General features: G+C 38.8%; 10 protein-coding genes across 10 annotated transcripts; 4 read left to right on the forward strand and 6 right to left on the reverse strand.

Moving 5' to 3' along the window:
• Nucleotides 1–488: 488 nt before the first annotated feature.
• On the reverse strand, nucleotides 489–2,121 carry BATDEDRAFT_90518 (uncharacterized protein; the record flags this gene model as incomplete). Its single annotated transcript, XM_006680904.1, has 3 exons — nucleotides 489–1,464; nucleotides 1,530–1,638; nucleotides 1,727–2,121. 3 exons carry the CDS (start codon nucleotides 2,119–2,121, stop codon nucleotides 499–501), a joined length of 1,470 nt encoding a protein of 489 aa, XP_006680967.1. The 3' UTR covers nucleotides 489–498.
• Nucleotides 2,122–2,327: 206 nt separating this feature from the next.
• Nucleotides 2,328–2,824, reverse strand: BATDEDRAFT_26728 (uncharacterized protein; the record flags this gene model as incomplete). Its single annotated transcript, XM_006680682.1, has 2 exons — nucleotides 2,328–2,624; nucleotides 2,714–2,824. The coding sequence occupies 2 exons, from the start codon at nucleotides 2,822–2,824 to the stop codon at nucleotides 2,328–2,330; spliced, it is 408 nt and encodes a 135-aa protein (XP_006680745.1).
• Nucleotides 2,825–3,253: 429 nt separating this feature from the next.
• Nucleotides 3,254–3,934, forward strand: BATDEDRAFT_6479 (uncharacterized protein; the record flags this gene model as incomplete). The annotated part of the gene is made up of 2 exons (XM_006680537.1): nucleotides 3,254–3,415; nucleotides 3,644–3,934. Coding segments are annotated over 2 exons (453 nt in total), but the record flags the coding sequence as incomplete, so codon positions are not given.
• An 880-nt stretch (nucleotides 3,935–4,814) lies between these two features.
• Nucleotides 4,815–6,743, forward strand: BATDEDRAFT_26730 (uncharacterized protein; the record flags this gene model as incomplete). The annotated part of the gene is made up of 2 exons (XM_006680683.1): nucleotides 4,815–4,901; nucleotides 4,965–6,743. The coding sequence occupies 2 exons, from the start codon at nucleotides 4,815–4,817 to the stop codon at nucleotides 6,741–6,743; spliced, it is 1,866 nt and encodes a 621-aa protein (XP_006680746.1).
• Nucleotides 6,744–6,865: 122 nt separating this feature from the next.
• Nucleotides 6,866–9,377, reverse strand: BATDEDRAFT_90519 (uncharacterized protein; the record flags this gene model as incomplete). Its single annotated transcript, XM_006680905.1, has 6 exons — nucleotides 6,866–7,373; nucleotides 7,483–8,435; nucleotides 8,509–8,621; nucleotides 8,696–8,980; nucleotides 9,042–9,283; nucleotides 9,354–9,377. 6 exons carry the CDS (start codon nucleotides 9,375–9,377, stop codon nucleotides 6,882–6,884), a joined length of 2,109 nt encoding a protein of 702 aa, XP_006680968.1. The 3' UTR covers nucleotides 6,866–6,881.
• A 409-nt stretch (nucleotides 9,378–9,786) lies between these two features.
• BATDEDRAFT_90520 (uncharacterized protein) lies at nucleotides 9,787–11,177 on the forward strand (the record flags this gene model as incomplete). The annotated part of the gene is made up of 6 exons (XM_006680834.1): nucleotides 9,787–9,865; nucleotides 9,966–10,066; nucleotides 10,146–10,200; nucleotides 10,261–10,329; nucleotides 10,399–10,545; nucleotides 10,624–11,177. 6 exons carry the CDS (start codon nucleotides 9,787–9,789, stop codon nucleotides 11,142–11,144), a joined length of 972 nt encoding a protein of 323 aa, XP_006680897.1. The 3' UTR covers nucleotides 11,145–11,177.
• A 2,889-nt stretch (nucleotides 11,178–14,066) lies between these two features.
• On the forward strand, nucleotides 14,067–14,963 carry BATDEDRAFT_26733 (uncharacterized protein; the record flags this gene model as incomplete). Its single annotated transcript, XM_006680684.1, has 1 exon — nucleotides 14,067–14,963. The coding sequence occupies one exon, from the start codon at nucleotides 14,067–14,069 to the stop codon at nucleotides 14,961–14,963; it is 897 nt and encodes a 298-aa protein (XP_006680747.1).
• A 1,136-nt stretch (nucleotides 14,964–16,099) lies between these two features.
• Nucleotides 16,100–16,957, reverse strand: BATDEDRAFT_26734 (uncharacterized protein; the record flags this gene model as incomplete). Its single annotated transcript, XM_006680685.1, has 1 exon — nucleotides 16,100–16,957. The coding sequence occupies one exon, from the start codon at nucleotides 16,955–16,957 to the stop codon at nucleotides 16,100–16,102; it is 858 nt and encodes a 285-aa protein (XP_006680748.1).
• A 2,024-nt stretch (nucleotides 16,958–18,981) lies between these two features.
• On the reverse strand, nucleotides 18,982–19,568 carry BATDEDRAFT_32164 (uncharacterized protein; the record flags this gene model as incomplete). Its single annotated transcript, XM_006680701.1, has 1 exon — nucleotides 18,982–19,568. A coding segment is annotated over exon 1 (429 nt), but the record flags the coding sequence as incomplete, so codon positions are not given.
• Nucleotides 19,569–20,302: 734 nt separating this feature from the next.
• BATDEDRAFT_32166 (uncharacterized protein) lies at nucleotides 20,303–20,846 on the reverse strand (the record flags this gene model as incomplete). The annotated part of the gene is made up of 1 exon (XM_006680702.1): nucleotides 20,303–20,846. A coding segment is annotated over exon 1 (205 nt), but the record flags the coding sequence as incomplete, so codon positions are not given.
• Nucleotides 20,847–22,103: the final 1,257 nt, after the last annotated feature.

Consider the following 22,103-nt stretch of genomic DNA (forward strand, 5'->3'; position numbering starts at 1 on the left):
GAAGTAACCACCTAAACCAAATATAAACGATTAGTATCACCACAATCTATACATTCAGTTTCACCACGATGATAAGTTTGTTGTAACTGATTTAAACATGCATTTGTAAAGTCGATGGCAACGGGTGACTGACGAATATCTGCTGAAAGCTGTGCAGATATCAAAGTATAAACGAATGATAAAACCAGTAGTATTTGAATAAAATATTCAGCACATGTAGGGTTTCTGTCATTATGACAGTATTTTTTGAGCATAAATGATGGATTATGCATAGTTGGCACGACAGAAACAGATGCGAATAGTATGCACAAATGTCGGATTGTATTGAGCGGAGTTTATCAAGCTGTAGCACGTCCACAGGAAATTCGTTTGGCTACAACAAAAATCATGTAAACTGATTATACCAGTTCAAATGGTATTTTGTATCAGTGCCAAAAACCTCCAAAGCGTCTGAAATAAATGGATTTCACTGTAAAAAGAGATATAGTACATAAACTATCAAGTTGTGTCGCATTTATTTTTATGATTTGTAAAAAACAAATCAGACATGATGAGTTCTGTGTTGATATTCACATCAATTTTACATGGAGGTGTTGCTTGTTTCGAAAGTGATATGGATGACTGAGGTAGAGATGCTCGAATCAGTGCATTTGGTGGCAAACTTGAGGGATTCAGTCTTGAATCGTCAGGAGTCGCCATTTCTATAGTTGACGTAGTAGATGTGGGTGCTATATCTCTACTCGTCCAATCTGGTGGAGTTTTGTCAGTAGTAGGCGTTAGTCCGCGAGTCGAGTTTTCGCTTCTCGGCTCTATTTTACGACATAAAACATATATAAAGTTTTTGATGATGGAGCCTTGATCGTATGGATTTCCTTGATCGGTAGGTTCATTCCAAGTACCATTTCCTCTGCGAATTTGTTCGTGGGTAGTGATTCCCTGTGCAATAAGCCAGGTATGATATCCAACCATCATACAAAGAAACCAGATGGCCAAGCAGCCAAGAACAAGAACACCAAAAGATACTGGGTTATCACGAATTGTGTTGCTAGAAGTTGAGTGTACTAAAAATAGCACATGGGATGCAATGATGATCCCAATAAAAACAAGTGTAGTGCATAGAAACATATAAAAAAACCGGTAATTTCTGTATCCAACACAAGTGCCCATCCATGGACAATGATGGTCATGTCCTTGCACACAACGATCACATGTGGCGCAATGAAATGTGCGTGGTGGTCGCCATGATAGACAGGTGTTGCAGTATTTGACAGATATTATATGGCCATTGACCAGCACAGTCTTTACATGCGCAAGCAATGTTTCCGGTGGATACTGTGACTGAGATGGACCAAGTTGCTGTTGAGAAATAAATGGATAAGAGTTGCTAGTAAGACCGTCAGGTACAGTAGATGAATTTCCAGTAGATAATAGGGATGGATGCATATCCATATTTTTTGGAACGTACTATATAGATTTATGTTAGTCTAGCATTTGTTTGAACATCGAATACAACTTTAGCCAATACGTACACCTGGATCCGTGAAGCTTGTGGCAAAAAGCAGTATGATGGACAGAGAAGCAAACAGAATAGCAAATACAGTGAGGAGAGGGAATCCGTGGTACCACAAGAATGGGAATCTGAATTTATAACACATATGCAACAGGTGAGTTGGATAACAATGATGAAATGGATTAATTTTAGGGATGCTTTAAAGGACAAACTTACACATAGACACTGGTCAGAATACTGGGCACAGTGACTAGCACAAGGGCACACACAAACACATACTGGTCCGGTCTTGTCCAACTGCGTAGACAGACTCTGGATATGAGGTTTTTGAAGGACTCTTTTTGAACTGTATTGTCATTGACGACATCATCAATCGAGGTCTCGTTATGACAGTTTTGACTAGATGGTTGCTGCTGACAAGACAGGGTTTCATCCAGAGTTTGTTGCTGATGGTCTGAGGACTGCAGTAGAGTAGCACCTGAATGGTAGTTGGCATTGGTAGCATTTGGATGATGAATGTTTCCAAAAATCCCACTAGCCTCTCCAGCAGTATCAGTTGATTGTTTCAAGTGTTCAGTAGGTGTTTGTCGTTCAATCATATTAGCAGCCATAATTTGAAGTTGATTGATAGTATTAACAGTAGTCTGACCAGCCAGTTGGGATTATCAAACTGTCAATCCTGTTCTAATTCAAATCCTGTTTTTGTATTGAATAAATGGAAACTTGAGCATTTATATAAATGCTTGAACTGCAGCGAAGCCACTATCAACTATTGATGACATCTTCATTTTCTAGTCAATACACACATGAGTGTTGATCAAGGCAATGTCATGTCCACTGGTGAGATAATCACTGTTGCTGTGGACGCTTGTCCCCCCAACAGTCGTTGAGACGTTTGTGCCGTTGCTAGATCTGATGCTATCACTACTGTTGAACTAGTACTGTTGACTGTGGTTGGATGACTGGACTCGACCATGCCAGTAGTTCCATGTGTTGCTAATCTTGCTTCGTCTAGCCCTTGTCTCAAGACATCCATCAATGCTGCATCTGTTGGTAAAGGAGACGGCATCAGCAACTGTGACTTGATGGCTTCCATTTGTATTCTACTAATGGACTAATATTGATAATCAGCAACGATCAAGGTTTGATATTTGAATATTAAAGATGAATGCAACAGCTGATACAAAGTCATGTTCAACTCACTCCTGATTGTGCAATGGCTTGAATAAGAGAAGATGGATTATTATGTAATATGTCATATACAGCCTGTTTTTTCTGTCTGGTTTCGTAGTCGTCCATATCACTTGATGTCATGTCAAGTTTTGAATCTTCAATTTCACTGTTGTGTTCACTTGAAAACATCAAGAATGTTGTTAATAAATCATTAAAATGTCCTGTTGATGATTTATTAATAATATTAAATTATTAAAATTAGTTTCTTGAACTTGATTACAAACTCAAGTTTTTAAATACATTTTTATTGGAAACCTAAATATTTATTCATTCTAAAAAAGTAATCAATGAAAGATAAATGGTTTATTTTACGTGAATAGAGTTGTAATCCAATTAACTTTGGTAATGCCATTAAAACACTTTTCATCACAGGCTCATGCATCCACTCTTTCTCCTCCGCCAGCTATTCGTATCATACCTACCGCACCAAATAGCTTGACATTATCACATCAGAAAAATACTCTACAACAAACAGCATCTCGACCTCATCTCATCACTACTGCTGATTTTGAACTCAGTAATATTGAACTTGCCGAGTTCACTGACGCGTTCTCCTTGTTTGACTATCATGGATCTGGCCATATCAGTAAAAAAGAAGCTCGTATTGCCATGCGCTCGCTTGGATTTGATACAACCAAACAAGAGTTTGATTTAGTGATGGGAAATGTTGGTGTAAAGTCAGACGAAAGTAGTATTAGTTTGGCTCAATTTATCCAAGTGATGCGATATCACAAGGTAGGATGCTGAACCAATTCGTCACGCTCAAAGTTTCTAATTGAATGATGCTACAATTCAATATTTTAGGCAGAACAGCAGGCCAAACTGCAAATGGCAAGTTTGTTTCAAACCGTTTTGGCATTGGGTGGATCATCTAGATCATCATCTAGTGAAAGTCTGCAGCACACTCAGTCTACGTCCATACGGTTCAGTAACAGTCGAATGGGCATTTCAGCTATAAAAAATGAACGAGATATTCAACATATTTTGAAACAAAAGCTACATGCTTCAAACACAGACCCATCAAAAATGGAAATCAATACAGGTATTACTGGAGACCATTTGAAAAGAATTGCTGCGTTGGTCGGTGAGCCATTATCAAATGAGGATGTTCGAGATATGATGGAAGAGGCTGACAAATCCAACTGCGGGTTAGTTACCGAGCAAGATTTTATAAAACTGATGCGTAAAACTGTAAGTTTGATTAATGTTTATAAACCCTGACTGATACTGACAGTCTGTTTCTATTGCAATATTAGTCTCTTTGGTAAAATGTTGTCTATTTTTAAAGTTGATGATCAATAAAAACCAGTCAGATACATCCACGCTGACAAAAACTCGAATACTTTCCAAAACTCTAAACAAGCTATACAAAACAGACATGTCTAATAAAGATAAGAATGCCAAAGATGCATCCAGTGGATCTCGAGGTAGCATGTCCATCATTGGAGATGCAATTTTAGCAGAAACCATCAAGAAAGAGCTACGCCATTTTAAACTCAATGAAAAGTATACACAAAGTCCGAGTTCTGTCAAGAGTAAGTACGATCCAGTTTGTACGAGTACTAGAATAATCGACATTAATGATTATTTTTGGATAGATTTGGTGTTTACAAACAAGCCTACGGATAAGATGCTATATAGAGATATGACAGACCAGCAAGAAAAAGGTGAGCGATGAAATGCGTGTACATCATTATGCAGTCATAATATTGATGCGATATAAATGATGACTAGAAACATACAATCGCCTACACGACGCATTCCCACTACATGATGTCAGTGATATTCCCAAAACAACTTCGAGTATTTATGGATGGGATACTCGACCCTTGGTACGCATTACAGACAGACGATTCCATCATCCAAAAACAGTGACTGAGATTACAAAAATGTACGAGACTTGTGTTGTTGCAGGAGGAAAATCAAAACCATTTGGAAAGACGGGAGCAACAAACGGAGTGAATGCATAAACTGAATAAACTAGTTTTGGTGAATGGTTTAGATTGTATGAAATAGCACGATCTGAGTGAAGTGGAATAGATGAGAATCTTTACATTGTATTTAAATAGGAATGAATGATAATCAAGTCAAGCAAGATGAGCATCAGAAACTATTGATGATGCAAGCAGATGAGGCTCGAAAGACTGGCAATATTCATGTAACTAACAGTATTATAAATGTCCAAGAGAATACAGAACATGCGCTAACTAGGAATACATAGATATCCTTTCGACATCATATTCAACTAGCTGGTCAAGTCTTGGCTCGATTGGAAGAAAGAACGGATCGTTTATATGAAACTGGAACCAGTCAACAGCAGACATTAACATTGATGAATAATCTGGATTCACAAATAGCAGAAATCTACAAAGACTTGCAACTGGCTGTTAGCACTCCAGAATCAACAGCATCAAAAGACTGCAGGTCTGGATTTACAACTGACATGTTGGTTCCTATGTTGCCATTATCTCCACTTACAAAACGATTGGCATTGTCTGCACAACTGTACCATCATGCAGACTCTCAATACAAACAGTCTGTCGCTCCATCTTCTGCAACTATTCTACCTCCAGCACCATTGGCGTCTGTTCGTCGCATGCTCGAGGATGTCAATATTGGACGTGATAAACTCCAGCAATTGCAGTCACTGATGGATTCTGTAGCTACTGTTCCAATCACTGCCTTCTCTCCTGCTACTCTCTCTCTTCATATGGCATTTATAAGTGTTGAATTGTTTTCGAAAATTCCAATCTTTCTAGAATTACAGTCTGTTGCTGGTCCTGAATCTGTCAAGGAGTTTACGCGACGATCCATGGATTGGCATCAGTACATCTGCCATTTGGCTATATCTGCCATTGTCCTGTCTACTCCAGAATCTATTTTTGGAAATCAGACAAGATCAAATTCTGGTCATACTTTGCCTCCCACTGCCGATCATGCTCGTGCAGCTGCCATTGAAACTATTGTTACCACCATGTGTTATTCCACCTATGTTTACCGGGATTTAGAAACTGCTACGGCTTTATTAGAAGCTTTGCAATCTAAACCTATTCTTTGTTTAAAATCATCTTGGGCATTGTTAAAAAAACAGGTGATGGATCAGTACATGCACATGTCTGATCTGCTGCACCATGATGGGCTCATGGAACTCACTACAGAGATTGTCATATCACATCAGCAGCGTAGTGGTATACATGCTATTGATGGAAATAGTTCTGCAAACAATGTGTCTGTGATTGTCGTGCCATGCATGCATTATCTTGTTGAAAATTTGATTGAAATACGAAATGAGTTTGGCACAGATTCGTCAGCTATGCCCAAATTGTCACACATTGGATCACAGAGACTTGAAAACATGATCAATTTAGCAAATGCATGTCAATCCAATTCGTTGTATTTGAATCTTCAACAACCAAGTCTTTTAGTAAAAGACACGCTTACAGCTACTGGCGTGACTGGATCTGCAAGTAGTGCAGTTTATAAAATGGATCTTTCTATGCCATCCGCACCTGTATTTCTTTCTGGTATTTGCGCATCCAATGAAACACTTTTGCATTGGTTGCTGACAAGGGTATATCATGATATGTCAGCATTGGATGCACAGAGTCGACGATGCTGTTCGGATCCTACCGACTTTGATCATCGTGGTGGCGGCCAATCACCTACATTATGGACTCAAATTGCCTATGCTCATCAACAACTAGCTAAAATGAAACAGCAGCATTGTATTGCAGAAAACGAGCAGCGCAATGCACGACTACAATCTCAGAATCAAAAAAAAAATGATTCAGCTTCATCTATAAATGCTGATTGGACCAAACCAAATCATGAATTAAATGTCGATGCTAAAGAAAATCAAGTGGTTGATGAAGTAGATCATGCGGCACGAATCGCTTCGATGTTGGACAATCTTCCACACTCCATGACAACTACAGAGCAGACCAGCAATGCATTTGATTCGTCGCTTCTAGATCGGTTCTCCAAACTTGGTAAAAAATAGCTATAAAATACTTTGGATTCATGCCATTCCATCACATTTCAAACTGGGTTTATATGTTGCAGCTTACTTGAAAAACCTACACGTACATTGTGGTTGGATGATCGATGTTTTGTAACATCAAAGACGAATGAAACCAATTTATTTATGATTGCTATTATTTTCATGATCTGATGTATCGGGTTCAGACACATCACCATTCTTGTCTTGTACATCATCCTCGTCATCAGATTCTGTATCATCATTATCGTCACCCATGGCAGCCATTTTCATCTTCCATTGATGAGCCAAGGCCAGCAGTTTAAAGTTGGGCTTTTCATCCTCATCATCTGGGAAAATGTAATCGTAATACTCGTCCCAACCAGCAGGCGCACCATGCTCATCTTCAACTCGTCTACGTTTCTTGACAGGTCTTGGAAGCTTGGCCACCACGCTTTTGAGTGTTTCTGGTGTACCATGCAGACGCTCAAAATCACGCCATGCTTCGAGAAGAAGCACTCGTTCTTCTTTTGTTGAAGTCTTGCGCAAATGGGTATTGGACAAGGCAAACCGTGATCGACTTTGAGCAATAGCGGCTTGAGTGTCGCCATTATCCAGTGCACTCATTTCAAAGTTGGCAAAGCTGATGTGCACCTGAATGATGTATTTCCAATTTAAAACGTACCGATGCAGCATATTTAATATAAAAGCCCGTTAGTAAACACTCGTCACAATCTATTCCATTGTTCAGATTATGGATTACCTTGACATGATCAGTTAGTTGAAGCAAACGATGGTACAACTCGCGAGCATTCTTCCATTCGGTTTCCTTGATTTCAAAATCGATATATGATTTCCACAAAATCTCTGGCATATCTAAAGCGGGTTGTGCAATCGCAGCCTCAAAGATGGCTCGAGCACGGTCCTCGTCACCAAGCATACTTTCCAACTCTGCAAACTTGATCCAGCCATAACAGTTGACAGGATTCCACTCGAGATATTTTTGATATAGAATGCGGACACGATCAAAATCACGCAAAGAAAGTTCAAGTTCAATGTAGCTTTTGAATAGCCTTTCTTTGGGACACATGCCAATAGCTTGGCCAAGAACTTTGCGAGCTTGAGTAAGATCCAACAAGCGTATCAAAAAATGAGAGTACATGACCCATACCTTGGAAAAAGTAAATTGTTTGTGTGGAATCAATTTGATGCAGTTGATGTACACTTGACGGGCACGTTCCACATCATTTGCAACAGTTTCTTCCCATACTGCATAAAACAACCATAAATAAATATATCGTCTCCAGTATCGCTTTTCAGCAGCAGGCGGGACCTGAGCAATAGCACGCTCATACACTTCGCGTATTTTTTCATGTCGATCAGTGGATTCTTCCAAACGAATGTAGTCAAACCATACATCGTAGTTGTGAGGTGTCTCGGCCAGTTCCTCCTCATATTTGATACGGCGTTTAGACATGACAACGTGCTCAATGCCATCTTTCCCGCCATACTGTTTTTCAAACTGTGTGTAAGCATTGTAAAGGTTTTCTTTTTGGCCCTCGGGTAGTTTATCTAAAGCAAACTTGAAGATCATTCGAGCACGTTCAATCTCTTTAAGACGGGTTTCAAATTTTGCAAATGAAATGTACATGTTTTGATCAATAAAAGCATCACCAAGAGTCGACATGCATTGTTCGTAAATTTCCCGTGCCATATCTAAAACAAATGATGGTGAGATAAACATCAGCTTGCTATGTTGGTAAAGCATTAATAAAAAATAAATACTTGCCAACATTTCCACCAATTTCTTCAAACTTTGCCCATTTGATCCAGTTTTTAGGTTGAGGCATGAGCTGAACAAACCGCTGAAAGATGCGACGTGCGCGATCCACTTCGTGATAGCTAAACATGAACCAATTTGTAAAGATGAGCAATACGATTCAAGCACTTTGAAACCCAGATCAATAGATTGTTACCGTTTTTCAAACTTGACAAAAGCCATCCAGGCTTCTTCCGAGGGTTCCCATTCCATCCAACGCTCGAATATCTGTCTAGCACCAGCAACATTGTCCAGCAATTCTTCCATGTAGGTGTACTTGTACCAAAATAGATCTACACGAGGAAGAATAGCAACGACTCGATCCAATACATTACGAGCACGATTGATGTTGCGATGTTTCATTTCCATCTCTGCGTACTTTAGCCAAAGTGTTTGATTACGAGGTTCAAAATCAAGAGATCTTTCATAAACAGATCTTGCTCTAAGTTGAAAAATGAAATTAGTATTCATGCCAACACACCAACAGAATGAAATGAATTTACCGTTCAAGTTCGTCCTGAGATTCCTCCCATGCAGCGTATTTTAGCCAAGCTCCGACAGCAGTTCTATTTCGTCGAACAGCATCTTCAAAGCCTTTACGCTTTCCCATACGATAATCATCAAGCTCTTCCTTGTCAGCTATCTTTTGGACAGGCTGAACAGCAGGTTTCTCTCTAAAGCTTTCAGCTTCTTTAAGCAGCTGTTCAGCAGTGATCTGAACTGCTGCTGCATTCTTGTTCTTGACCTAATCAAACTGTGATTTTAACAGCAGGTTCAGGATGATAGGTCGTATTATGCATGCATTGATATCTGACCTTTGATGTTCTTTGTCTGTCCATTGCTCGAATAATTCTGGTCAAATTTCAGCAATTTGAAACAATGTCACGTGTTTAATCATCACAATTGACTCGAGTCATCAATGACCCAATACAGTGTCCAAGTTTTATATGAATACATTCAATTACAAAATGATAAAAAGTAGAAACAATTTTACTGCTGAAAAGAGTTGAATTCACGAATCAAATGGTTTCAACTATTCTACAGTTCAGACAATTAAAATCCATCTTATTATATTTGACCAATTATAAACTAGATAATCACCCTTTTCAGTGAACGCGGTAACTGAGGCTTTACCTCCCTTGAACAACTTGGGCTCAAGGTTGTGAAAAAATCGCCCTTTCATCCTGCAAGTGTGTTCAGATATATTTATTTGAATTGGGTTCTGTTTTAGTCTTGACCGTATTTAAAATGAAGTTTTCTTGTGCATCCTTGGTGTTGTTCACTGTTAGTTTTACCAGTCCCGTTGTCTTTTCATGGGGGTCTAAAGGTAGCTGCACAAAGTGATTGCATTGTACATCAAACTGCTATATACGATTGACTTGAATACAAAATACTAAACTAGAATTATACTTTATAATCCTGACTAGGTCACGAAATAATTGGAGCGATTGCATCCGAGTTTTTGACTTCAAATGGTACAGAATTTGTTCGTCAAATACTTCCTGGAGAGACTTTAAAATCTGTTGCGGTATGTAGTTGATGGTTTCTTGTAATTTTAAATGGTTACTGATTGGCTTGGATGTACATGTGGTACTGTGTTAATCTAGACATGGGCTGATATTGTCAAAGCCCAAAAGCGATACAAATTCACCAGAAACTTTCGTAGGTTTATTGAATGCATTGTTTAGTTTGTCATAGTACACTAACATACCATGTATTCAGATTACATCAACACTAATGATAATCCACCCAAAAATTGCAGCTTTGATGATATGCGTGATTGCAAAGACGGTGAATAATACGCTATCCATGTTGTCCAACTCAATTTCATGTATTCCATCTAATTGATATGTTGTTTAGGTCGTTGTCTTGTTGGTGCAATCGCAAAATACACAAACGAATTTTTATGTTCTAAAAAAACATCCCTTTTGGATAAGGGCATCGCTCTCAAGTTTCTTGTGCACTTTATAGGTGACCTTTCACAGCCACTTCATGTTAGTGGTCGAGGTATGATTTGTGTTTTGGGTTGAATTTCCAAATTCAAGTCTCGTGTCTTGTTTTCATCATTCTAACCCATACCTATAGAATACGGTGGTCATAAAACCCAGGTGAAATATAGAGGTAGATCAGTTACGCTGCACTCTATATTTGATCACCACATTCCAAAGGGACGAATCAGGAATTTTAATGGAAGCGAATATCACTATACTGATTATCTGGTACGCGTAATCCATCAAGAGCAAAACAAAGGATTACATACTAGCTGGCTTACATCGTACAATGTTTTTGATCAAAGCAAACTCGGAAACTCGATGGCAGCTATAGACTTTGCGCGCGATTCCAACCGTTTATCTTGTACAGGTATTTGGTCAGCATATGATGCTAATCCACGACAGGATTTTAGTTATCAATACTATCGTTATGGATCGACATTGGTGGATCGACAATTGGCAAAGGCTGGATATCGGCTAGCGTTCTGGATCAATCAGTTGTCATTGATGACACAGGACGACCAATACTGCCTTAGTGCATCTCTGAGATTGCCCATTTTATACAGTGTATGGCTTGGTTTGGCGATTCAGGTTATGTTCATGCTAGTATTTTGATTGATTGTCTTGACGTAAAATCAATCACCCAAAAGCACGACATAATAAACAGCTAATTTCATGGAATGATGAGTGACAATTACTGGACAATATTAATTGATCCTACATGGTGTATTTGTGTTTTCTGTGATGATCCATTTGAGAATTGCTAATTGTCACTTTTGAAACTGCCGTCATTATAAAACGGCAATCATGTATCAGATTCAAGTGTAACAATCATGGTATTGGTGTTGTATGTGTCAATACGACATGTCGAGCAATATCATATCGACACAATACACACATGCATGTCAGCATCATCAATGTGTACAACTATGCAATATCAAATGGCAATTGTATTGTATTTTATTCAAACAAAAATACAACGAATTCGGTTGAAATCAGTCCAGATTGGCATTCAAACTAATGGTTCGCGATCATCATCTGTGTGTTGATTCCAGAGTGATCCGATACTACTTTTAATTCTGGAACAAAGTTTCCGTGAACGAGAACAGGATCTGGAAGCTCTTTCTGTACTTGATGATGCTTGAGTGGGTTGGACTATAGGCGCTTCACTTGATGGGTGCATAGTATCAGAACCTTTCAAGATATGATCAGAATTTCTTGAAACTTTCATTCCATTGTCATATAATAAGGACGGATTATCATAGCGTTGAGATGCTTGTTGTGATGAACTCTGGGTCCCACTAGTAAAGGCTTGCTCGGATCCTAGCTGTTGGCTTGGTGCAGAATTACGAAACGTGTCGACGAGTTGCACAAAGGGATATCAGCTTCAGATCGGGTTTGGATTGTATTTATGTTGTTGAAAGAGTATCAAAAGCATGCTTTTAGGTAGCCGTCCTAAAAAACTGGGTTTGTTGTCAGGGTTGATAATGATTTATTGATATCTACGCCAAACCGGCTTGAAAGGGATATCCCTTTATATGATGACCCGCAGCCTTGGTCAAACTGCTGTTTGATTATGCATTCGGATATGGTTGATGGATTGTGTAGCTTCTCACCCCTTTCCACTCTAATCCTAACCCTAACTAGCAAGCCGAAATATAATCAAATAAATAAGGTCAAGTAGGACTATATGAGATGGCTGATACTCGGTCGATATGAGGTCATCAATACGTGTTGATATTCCGCACTTTTTAAATCACAATTGATTGGCACGATTCAAACATTGACGATTTAGTGATATGCTTTCCACTCAACTCGACACGGTCAATCATCACTGCATATTGTCCAGTAATTCAATCAATCAACTGAATCAATACAATACAGTTCATGTTGCAACCACACATTATGATTATATGTCATGGTTGACTTGTATTGTGGATTGATGCACTCATTACATCACTTGAACAACTCGTTGTATGACTCGTATATACATTGTAATTGGATCCAGTCACTCGACATCACAGCATTGTTCACATACAACCTGATTGTCGTGTCAATGTATTTGGATTGATATGTCGGTATATATGTCGAGTATGCACATCCGAGTGATCAAGCCATACATGTATATGCACACAATACATACAATACACACCAGTTGAGTTGATCAGCATGTGTTAACTGGTCAATATTGTCAACATGGTTATACACGCACTTGACATGTGCATTTGGACAGTGATCATCATACAATCCATACTGTTGCGCAAACGGTTAAACTTGTAACTACTGGTTTTCAATTGGTGTCTTGTCAAAACCATGTTGCATTGTAGTGATCTGTTGTAAAAGCATAACCCAATTAAACTAGTATAAACTCATCAGCGTTGTATTCCATTAATGAATACCCAGTCATACCCAGTTATATCCATCTACTGCTCACTTTTTATGATTTGTATCATTCATATCATTATTTTTGCTGATTTCCTATAATGAATACTTTTACATTTCAACATATCTCGTATCTGAATGGTGCACAGTTGTATCGGGTTGCTTGTTTCCAACTCGACATGCTCAGGTTTGCGTTATTTTATTGCAATCCATCAATGACCCTACAAGATCGGCAGTTCATTGTTATAATGACACCCGTCCATTTGAAACTGTCAAGCGTTGTAGCACACTATTACATAGTGTTTAGTCATCTGGTATCAATAAAACTGGTACTCTGTTGACTGGGTAATATGGCAATCACCAAATAAACAAAAAGACGGAGTGGTTGATGTGGAATCAATATGGTGTCGATTGAGTAAATGAGCAAATATGCCAGGTACATAGTGGTTGAATGAATACAGCCGTGTATTAGGGCGGCTGTATAGCAAAAAAACTGTGGGGGTATGCATGAATAGATCCAGTTCAAGTGAAATTGCTTGACAAGGCTGGTTGACCGCAGAATACTGACATTTACTTGGATAATAGCTCAGTTGCTTGATGAAATTGAATATGCTTGTTTAAAGCTAAACGAAAACCTTGATGCTGAATATTAGTCACCCTATTTAGTACCCTATCCAGTAGCTTTAGTCCAACTTTGATATGCCATTTGTTCAGCCCAACTTCCATATATTGGTTGCTAGTTGATCACGTTTCAGGACGACATCCCTTGAACGGCCCTGACTATTCAACCAGCACTTGGCTTTGAAGCAGTTTACTTTATGCTTTCCATCAGAATTTGAATATGAGTTGCATAATAAAATAGTGGAGATGGCCATAAACTACCGAAATGAGAAGTGAGAAACGAGAAACGAGAAACGGTTAAATGGAAAAACAGATTCATTAGTCAACTCCGCTTGCAAGGAATAGGGAGTCAATAAGGCTGGTAACCAGTATGCATAATCACAGTATACACACCGCATTGTGATGCCGTGGTATAGCACACTACAAGTTCCGTATTTTTAATATATACTACCAACGTCAATGTCCTATCGACTATAAAAACACATGGACTTTCCCAACAATTATACTCATAACTAGCTCCATCTACTTGATCAAATGAAATCTATCAACTTTTCAGTTCTTGCTACGGCTTTTGCCTTGTCCAGCAGTGTCTATGCCGCTCCACCTATGCAGCAGAAAAATCTCCCACCTGGTCCAGATACAACTGCTACTATTTCCAATGAAAAAAACACTGAAAGTAGAGATCTGTTTGTCTCTGAATTGGTGGAACTAGCTGGAGTGGAACTGCAGAGTACTGGAAAGCTTGTCATTGATGACAAGAGATACGATCCCACTCTCATGCAAAAATATTTTGTTTCTGGTGCCGAGATCTATCATAAAGAGGACTACTGGGGACGAGATGCACTTGTTGCAGTGTTGCTTGAACATATTCCTGAAGCACCAGGCATGAAGGGACAGCCTGTAACCCCTACCACTCCCGATCAACCTGGACTGCTTGGTGGACTTTTTTCAGCAATGTGGTCTGGAGAGACTCCATCAGATGCTCCAAAATCTCTTGAGCAGAAAATTGCCGATTATTATGGATTAACCCAATCGTTTTCTGGCGAGTATCTTTTGTGGATTGGAGAGGTATTCGAGTATCTCAGCAAGTTGGAGATCCAAACCAACAATGAGTCAGTGATCAAGCTGGTCAAGGATTTCAAGTTATGTGCCCATCAGCTTGCTAGTGCCTTTGAGGATGAGCAGGAAGCTATGCAACATGCAACCAGTGCACCCCAAGATGGTTCACAATTCGAGCTGGTCAAATCAATCAAGGACATAATGGCCAAACATCAAGAGTCTGTCCAAGAGATATTGAAGAATTTCACAAAGCAGATGAATGATTATCTGCGTGCCTATTCGTATAGTACAATCAAATTCAAGCCTATACTTGGTGACTGGATCGATTTCCACAATGAAATGGACGTCATGGCAGATACATTGCTCGAATAAGTGCGTACAAAACAATATGATACTGATTGATTGAAAAAATTGTTGAAATTCATTTTTAAACTACATCCAATAAATCATTTATATTTACAAATTTATAGTTGTTGATTACGTATTATGATTATATGTCATGGTTGACTTGTATTGTGGTTTGATGCATCCATTACATTATATTGAATTATATTGAATTACATTACTTGAGCACAATTTGTTGTATATACATTTTAGTTGGATCTAGTCACTTGACATCATAGCATTGTTCACATACAACCTGGCTGTGATGGTGATTGTCGACCTGATTATCGTGTCAATGTATTTGGATTGATATGTCGGTATATATGTCGAGTATGCACATCCGAGTGATCAAGCCATACATTGTATATGCATACAATGTATACAATGTACACCAGTTGTATTGATCAGCATGTGTCAACTGGCCAATATTGCCAACATGGTTATACACGCACTTGACATGTACATCTGGACAGTGATCATCATACAATCCATACTGTTGCACAAACGGTTAAACTTGTAACTATTGGTTTTCAATCAAGCATCCAGTCATAAATACAAACTCGGGTAGTCCGAGTATCGATCAACAACTGCGATCAATATCAAACTACCATGCACAATCGATTGTAGTCCGCACCAGTTATAGTTGTCACACATGTCACACATGTCATGGTGTATGTTGATATGTTGCATTTGAATACATGCCATGATGGTCAATGTCAACCACACACAACTGGTAGTGCATGACCAATGACGGTATTCAACGACTGCAACAATCGATACCAACCATATCAAGTGTGTTGATATATTGAATCGACACCGGATGCAAGATATCAACAGTGCAATATGGTATGCTGCTGCAAGTATATCAATGTCTCGTCATTTTTGAACAAGTCAAACCAATCAGATTGGTCAGATCAGATATCAATACACATGACTATTGTTGGTATTGGTGTTGCGTGTCATGTGTCAATACGACATGTCGAGCAATATCATATCGTCACAATATACACATGCATGTCAGCATCATCAATGTGTACAACTATGCAATATCAAATGGCAATTGTATTGTATTTTATTCAAACAAAAATACAACGAATTCGGCTGAAATCAGTCCAGGTTGGCATTCAAACTAATGGTTCGCGATCATCATCTGTGTGTTGACTCCAGCGTGATCCGATACTACTTTTGATTCTGGAACAGACTTTCTGTAATTTAGATGGAGTACTAGAGGGTGTTTGAGTGTGATGAGCTATAGACGTTTCCTCATATGTAGGCTGATCATCAGGACTTTGTTGTGATGAATCGTGTATTTCACTAGTAAAAACATGGTCGGATTCTGATAATGAACTCTGCATGCCAGTGTAGAATTTATTGAAGCAGTCCATAGTAATGGGATCTTCTTCAATGTACATCGTGTATAAACTGATCAAGCAAGAAATTTCAGAATCCCAAATAAAGTATTTCTCGAGTCCTTTTTCGGCCAGACGCATATTCTTGCGCCAATCGGAAAATTCTTTATCGCATTTTCGCTCCTGTTGTTTGAGATCTAAAAGATTTTTACGTGTTTCTTGAAGCTTAGCGACAGTTTCAGCATAGTTTAAACCATTATCCCCTGCCAAATCTCCATCTTTTAGAGAATCGACACGTTTAACCAGCTGTTTTTTCAACTTTTTCTCGACAGAAATCGATTCTGATATCGATTTGCACATTTCCCTTGTTGTTTTGACACCACGTTTCGTTGTTGCGTAATTTTTGATCAACTTCTTGGATTTCTTTGAAAGTGTACCACAATCAACCAATTCTAAATCCAAGTTTACATCAGTAAATGTCAAAATGCTAGACTCGGTACTTGCAGTTGCACTGGGAGGAACTGTCAAAGTGCTAGCTTTAGCACTCATGGTCGAACTGGGATCAACTGGACTAGCTGTAGTAACTGAACAGACAGCAAGGATTGACGACAGTAAGGTGATTGATGGTTTCATTATATTGGTTTGGTTGAACAAGTTGTAGATGATTATTATTCAACAGGTCGGTTTGGTGTCGTATTTATATCCATTATTAGATTGATAGTATTAAAAGCATGCTAAATAGCTGCTATAGGATATTGGGTTTATTGTCAGGGTTAGGATAACTTGAAAGGGATATCCCTTTATACAATGACCCGCAATCTCGGTCAAACTGTTTGGTGATACATTTAGATATCGTATAGCCGAATGATCGGATGTTTTTCCACGTTTTTCCACTCCAAAGCGGCCAGTAAGCCAAGGTATAGGAAACAAGCACAGGGCCAAATAATACCACATAGCCTATATGTAACTGAGTCAATATTCAATCATTACGTCATCATCAATATTTGATGTAATATTCCGCATTTTTTAAATCACAATTGATTGGCACGATTCAAACATTGACGATTTAGTGATGCTTTACATTCAACTCGACACGATCAATCATCACTGCATATTGACCGAGTGATTCAATCAATCAACTGAATCAATACAATGCAATTCATGTTGCAACCACAATGTCACATTGATGATCAATGACTTGCAACTGTTGTGTTGGCATTGCATGTTGTGATATTATATCAACATTGATTGTCACTATATAGTTGTATCAACCACAAATCATGATCATATGTCATGGTTGACTCGTATTCTGGATTGATGCACTCATTCCATTTCATTCTATTCCATCACTCGAACACAAACATCGTATGACTTGCTGATTGCTAATACCCATATTGATCAAATACACATTACATGACACATGTCAGGTTAGCGTATACACTCCACTATATAGCACATCATGTTGCTGATACCACGCATTGTGATTCAACAGTCAATCTGTATTCGAGTTCAACTACAATTGATCCTGTTAATCATAATATACACGACCAATTGTAGTCGAGTTGATCCGACTGAATAGAGTCCGAGTCATCATGTTCATATCAAACCATTTCAAACCATGACAAGTCTATTGCACAGCTCCACTCGTGTTGATTCCAACATGCTATTCAGAAATGTATCATATTGTCCTGTAATGACTGTACATGGTTTTACATGATTGTTTGCAGCCAGTAGCTACGTTGATTGATATCCACAATATGATCCAGTAGTCGTCCAGATTATGTGTTGTATTTGGTGTGTTGGGTGATGATATCAACCTGTAGTCAAGGTTTGACTATCTGAACATGTCGATGACTTTTTACCAACTGTGTGCAACTCGATGTCCAATATCGAGTCATGTCATTGGTCAATTGATTGGTTCAATTCATCAGTGGGTTTGCTGGATCCATGTGGTGTGCAGCACTTTCAAGAGTATGTTGAATCTGTTGCAGTATTGGAACTTTGTAAACGGATCAACATACTAACCTGACCATGATTGTGGTGGTTATTGCAGTCGAGTCGTAAAGCTTATTCTGGCAATCATTGATGATTTGAACAATCATTTGAATAATCGTTTGGATGTCAGGTTATGGTATCCTGATTGATAACTCGACTCGAATACAACTTATTTGAACAATTACTGGTCAATGGATTGGACAATGAACTAGGAATCAATCAACACATTGACAGATTTGTCATTCCAAATGGAAACAACGACAATCCAGTTGTAATCCATATTGAGCCTTGAATTCAAACAGTCGTGAATCAAATCATTAATAAACTACAAAAACAGTCCAATATGCCAACTCGCATTTATCCACAGCTCGATATGTGATGTTCAAATGTCTAATATTCAGACTGTGCTGATTGCAATTGTGGTTGCAATTGTGGTTACAATTGTGGTTGTGTGTAAATATCAATCCAATACTCGATTCAATACTTGATTCAACTTGAGCATGTACAATTTTGTAGTAATCCATTTGATCACATTGACAGAATCAAGCAATGATCTGATTCAACAACACCGAATGATGCATCGATATCACTTGTGTCAATCAATTGTACACAATCAGTCAATATAATCAACAATCACTGTCATGATTGATTCAATTCATTCAATTCATTCGATCCATTTAATTGCATAGATCCGACTGGCATTGCAACTCATTGTTGTAAAATCACAACCTCACAATCCATCACCAAAAACCAAGATAATACGCCCGCTCATATCTGTCCTTGTTGTATGCCGTTATGATTTGAGTTCGGTCACTTGTCAATTCATCTCGATAGTGTTTGGCTTCATCTGGTGATTGAACACCTTGAATATACTGCGTGGCATCATTCCACAGTTCAGGCGGTATGGGTGTCTTGTCAAGACTCGAGTTGTACCATTGTGGTTGTTGTGGAGCCACATGCGCAGTCGAAACAATCCGACATGCTGGATTCACTACAAAAAATGTCAGAATCTTGCAGTGTCCTGGTTGAGTTGGATCTGCAAGTTCAAATGATTGTTCTTTGTGTTGGTATAGATTGGGGTAAACTACACATCGACCATTTGGTAACTCAAGCGATCCTATATACTGATTGCGTCGTGATTCTCGATTAATGCCATACACATCTCTCCAATACATATCAGATGCTTCTTGATCAAACCGATCAACAGCCACGCGGTAATCGAGTTTGGGTGTGGTGATATTTTCCACGTCGTAGTAATACAGTCCAGTTGCAACAATCGATTCGTTACGTGGACCTTCAATGTATCAGTTTCCCTCGTTGTATTTAGATTTGGATGGTGTCAGTTGAATGTTGGTGAGTTTGACAATGACTTGCAGATTACGACCACGCAGTGACACTGGCTTTGCTGATTCATATTTGGATTGGAAATGTTCCGGAAGTGTTGGTACATACACGGGACAAATGACTCGAGTGTCTGATTCCATATCATCATGATCTGATTGGTTTGGTGGTTTATATCCCTTTGTGCCATTGTGAATAGCAATATACTTGAACATTGGATCCATCGTTCTGAACAGACTTTCAAACATTGGGACAAAACATTTGAATATTTTGGCAATGCATTTGTACATGTCTCGATGCCATATCGGATTCAGATTGTTGATGTATGAGTTGATGGTCACACTGCCATCCCATTCGACACGGAATTCACTCGGAAGACATTGGAACTTGCATGATATAAACTCGGAATCACCTTCAATGATGGGCATATCTGAAACAAGTCGAGTCGATAACAATATATCGCATGGTACCATTGTGGTGTATTTGAGTCGTATACTCAGTGGTGTAATCATCGTTTGTCCATATACAACACTGTACATTGATGCATCAATCAGATTGTGCACCATTTGACCAGTGTTGTGATTTGATCCATGTTCAATATCCGATACATTTGTCATCAATCGCGTGTATACATTGTCAGGTATGCCATTGTCCAGTATATACGTCAGTTCAACAGGTCCTGGGACAATTGTGCCAAATCCATCACTGCCACTACAAACAAGCTGTTTGACAAAAACCCCGAGTTGTTCCAATGCAAGATTAAATGTTGATGGTAATATATTCCGATCGAGTGAGTCAGCCCTCCATTGCTCCACAATATGCTGGTTTGTGATATCGATCCACCACATGGGTTTGCAAAGTATATGTTGCAGATACTGGATATACCGCATTTCGACAAGTGTGCGTGCATTTCCATGTGTATATCCGGCCATTCCAGATTTCATATCAATTTTGGCATTGTCGTTGTATGGCTGAATGCTCGAATTAGCAACATGAACCCGATGCTGGAAACACGTTTCAATGATCTGGCCAGCAATTCTTCTGTTTCTGTATTCAGCAGTATCCGATTTTACAATAGCCGCCAGATTTTCAAATATCCTGCCTTGATCCAACTCGGTACGTATTGAACTGTCGGAATGATTGTCGGCAAAATCAGCAAGTATTTTGAGTAGGTTTACAATACTAGTTTCATCACCAGAATCATGCAAACATAGATATCTACGTGAAAAAATAGTGTTGAGCTGCTTCACAATTCCATAATCTTGAAACACCTTGATCATCTCGGCCTTGTTTGTAGATTTCTGAATCATGCTGTTGACATAATCAAACAGACGCAAAGAGTCACCCATGCGGAGATCACATATCAATATCGTCAATTGCTCAAAAACCAACGATCGTACAAGTGATACAGGAAAGTCGCGCATACCAGATGCAATTGTTCCTGCTATCTTGATCATGCGTTTTTTTAGTGCAGAGTTGTCGCTGTGTTTGATACACAAGTCGTTAAGCATTTGAATCAATCCCGATCTTATCAACTCGGCTGAAATCACTTCACAATTTCTAATATCGCATAAACTCTCGATAGTATCAATACTTTGATCAACCACTGCTTGATCGACACTCCTGTATTCATGTCATGTCAATCCAACCATGTCAAATTTACTAATTGTGATGACTGGGCACATATTCATGCATAACACCACATACCTGAGCGTATTGACCATTGCTGGAATGATACCACATTTCACTGCTTTTACTGGGTCATGACGATGAATCTTCCAATACATGGTTTCAAGATTTTCGATAAAACCAACAGCAACTGAACCATTGGATGATTCCAGTCGTGAAACAAATCCTAATACCACGATGCCAAACTAATGATATTGTTCAATGTCAAGTATACAATCAACATGACATGCCACAGTCCAAACTGATCCAATATTGTATCATTGTAAACATACATTTTCATCGTCAATACCATGACAAACTTGCAAGAACAGGTCAATTGCCAATCTGAGCACTTCTTGATTGGACTCGTGAACAATAATCTCAACCATTGGCTTGATGTCAAATCCATCCTCTTGACTCCAGCGGTTATATTTGTACAGCTTTTTACATGTTTTTATCGCCTATATGCATATTGACACTAAGTGAGTTGAATGTCATCCATTTGATCAATATCAATCATGACTTGCCATCATTTTGACCTGACGGTTTGATGATTGCTTGAGCTGTGCAATTTGGTAGCTTAGTCGATGTGATACTTTGAACTCATTATTGCTGTACATCATTCTCAAAAACGCTGGAGCAAACTCCATTATTTCGATCTACACAGCACATGAAGATAATTTTAGTCATGAACAACAATCCATTACTGTTACAATATAGGAATGCCATGGAAACTAGGGCAAGATTATACTCCAAATACTTGGTTATGATATCT

The sequence above is a fragment of the Batrachochytrium dendrobatidis genome (genome assembly GCF_000203795.2).
Source record: "Batrachochytrium dendrobatidis JAM81 unplaced genomic scaffold BATDEscaffold_10, whole genome shotgun sequence".
In the NCBI taxonomy this organism is placed as follows: domain Eukaryota; kingdom Fungi; phylum Chytridiomycota; class Chytridiomycetes; order Rhizophydiales; genus Batrachochytrium; species Batrachochytrium dendrobatidis.